Raw genomic sequence first — 2,483 nt, forward strand, 5'->3', positions numbered from 1 at the left:
CCAGAAGACCCTGGTTCAATTCCCAGGAGATGCAATGTCTTCGGTCCTCCGCCTGCATTGCACGATGCTGGTACCCTGACACACATGCAGGCACAATACTCACAAACAGAAAAATAAATAGATCAAAAACGAAAAAAAGATCCTGGCATGGAGGGTGGGGCTTTGAGCAAGTAGCACAGGCCAGGAGCAGAGTCCCCAGGGCCTGCTCAGTCTCAGGCTGTAGGTGCTGCACCAGAAGCGCTTCCGCTCATGCGCATTTCCTTCCTCAACAATCCCGGGCCTTGCCTTCCGGAAACGCTCTGCGGTGGCCTGCGGAAGTCGCTCCACGGCGGCCAGTCGGCCCCCGACCATGGCCAGCAAAGCCAAGCCCGACGCCGAGACCCTACAGGTCCCTTGGGGCCACCCGCGCCTCCAGCTCGGCACAGCGGCGGGCTGCAGCGTCGCGGAGGTGATGGCCGTGCTGTTCTTCCACACCGTGAGGTACAAGGGGGGACCCCGAGCACCCGGACAACGACCAACTGGTGCTGTTCGGGGCCACGCGGCCCCCATCCTGTCGGGGGGGCTGCTGGAGGTGGAGCGGGGCGGCCGGGTGGACTCGGTGAGCCGGGAGAAGGTGCCCTGCGAGCTGGACCGACAGCCTGGCCCTCCGCCTCATTCGTTCGCGCCCGCCTCCGCTGGGGGCCCTGGGACAGGGGCTGGGTGCGGCCTGCGGGGTGGCCTCTGCGGGCAGGTACTTGGACAGGGCCGGCTACCAGGTCTTCTGCCTCCTGGTTGACGGCGACTGTAGTGCTCCAAGGCCTTGGCCTTTGCCGCCCACTCTGGCAGGACGACCTGGTGGTGATCCTCGAGGTGAACGGCCCGGGGCAGAGCTCACCTCAGACGGACATGGCTACCATCAAATGACCTGTCCTCCGGATTACGGCCTGGGGGACAAGAGAGCGACCTGCATGCGAAGCTTAGGGTCTGACTGGCTACTCTGGGCCACGCTCACAGGAGGTTCGTTCTTGTTGGGAACACCAAGAACTCTACCTTTTCTGAGCTCTTCAGGGAACAACAGGAGCCCCAGCGCTTCCTAGAGCGCTTCATTGCCGAACCAAACACGGTCAGCGTGTTACTGGGCTGTGCCACCCGCTTTCATGAGCACCTTTGCCGCCTTCTTGACCCAAGCCTTTGACCAGTTCCGAATGGGAGCCGCCTCTCGAGCCAACATCAACCTTACTGGTTCCCACTGTGGGGTGTGCCTTGGAGAAGATGGACCTTCCCAGATGGCCCTGGAGGATCTAGCCCTCTTATGAAGCATCCCCAACTGCACTGTTTTCTATCCCAAGTGATGCCATCTCCACAGAGCACACTGTTTGCCTGGTGACCAACACCCAGGGAATGTGCTGCATTTGGACCAGTCGACCCCGGATTTACCCTCCAGAGGAGAAATTTGAGAGCAGGCAGGCCAAGGTGATCTGCTGGGCTGCGGACAGCAAGGTCACAGTTATTGGAGCCGGGTCACTCTGCACTAAGCCTTACCTGCTGCGCAGCTTTTTCAACAAGGACTTTCTATCGGTGTCATTGACCCCTTCACTATCAAACCTCTGGATGCCTGCCTCCATCGTGGCCAGTGCCAAAGCCAGGTTGTCACAGTGGAAGATCACTACAAGACGGAGGCGTCTGAGAAGCTGTGTGTGAAGCCCTCTCTGGAGAAGCCGGTGTCTGTGGTCATCACAGGAGTACTTTGCAGTGGGAAACCCCGGGAATTGCTGGATCTCTTTGGTTTCAGTGCCAGACACATCATCACAGCTGTGAAGGACACCTTCATTTGCTGGTCAATGAAGGCCCTGGAGGGGCCTTGGTCTTCCTTACAGATATGTTTGTATTAAATTTATACCCGTTAGAAAACCATGTCCAGACCCCTACGTTTTGAAAGCATAGTCTTGTAACACCCTCACTTCTGGTGAAAGACTAGATAAACATCTGTTACACCCTTTGACAGATGTCACTCTTGTTTCCAGTGGCAGTGAAAGCTCTTTGGGTTACCTCGCAGCTAGCCAACTGTTATATAAAGAAATAAAGGGATACCCACTTCTAGATTGTGCCTTATGTATCAGGAACTTGTTTTGTGAAAACTGGGGAATTTAGATTTTTGTTTTTTTTTTTTGTAAACAAACCAGTTTGTTGGTCATTTTCATCAGGAGACAATAGATTTAATAAAGCATTTTAAAGCAAGCCATTTCATCTTGGTGGCATATATATGAGAACTCTGAATGTAAAGAAATTTGTCTCTAACTCATTGAGCAGAGAACCAAGTTCCCCAACAACAAACCTCTGTCAAGTTGATCATTGAAAGTATTCTCTATAGAACCATGGGTGGCCTGTGAAAAAAATCCCTGCTTTTACCTCTTAAGGTAAATTTTTGTAAATGGACCCTAAAGTGAGGCATAGCCTATTTAAAACAGTTTAGGTCACTCTTGATTGTCTATGTCATTCAGGTA

General features: G+C 53.7%; 1 protein-coding gene across 1 annotated transcript; it reads left to right on the top strand.

Moving 5' to 3' along the window:
• The first annotated feature begins 349 nt into the window (after positions 1–349).
• Positions 350–1,871, top strand: LOC103745812 (transketolase-like protein 2). Its single transcript, XM_008847814.1, is given in 8 exon segments — positions 350–486; positions 488–525; positions 528–676; positions 678–963; positions 966–1,131; positions 1,133–1,322; positions 1,324–1,498; positions 1,501–1,871. Coding segments are annotated over 8 exon segments (1,512 nt in total).
• Positions 1,872–2,483: the final 612 nt, after the last annotated feature.

Source organism: Nannospalax galili, unplaced genomic scaffold (genome assembly GCF_000622305.1).
Source record: "Nannospalax galili isolate Female #2095 unplaced genomic scaffold, S.galili_v1.0 scaffold283, whole genome shotgun sequence".
Classification (NCBI taxonomy): domain Eukaryota; kingdom Metazoa; phylum Chordata; class Mammalia; order Rodentia; family Spalacidae; genus Nannospalax; species Nannospalax galili.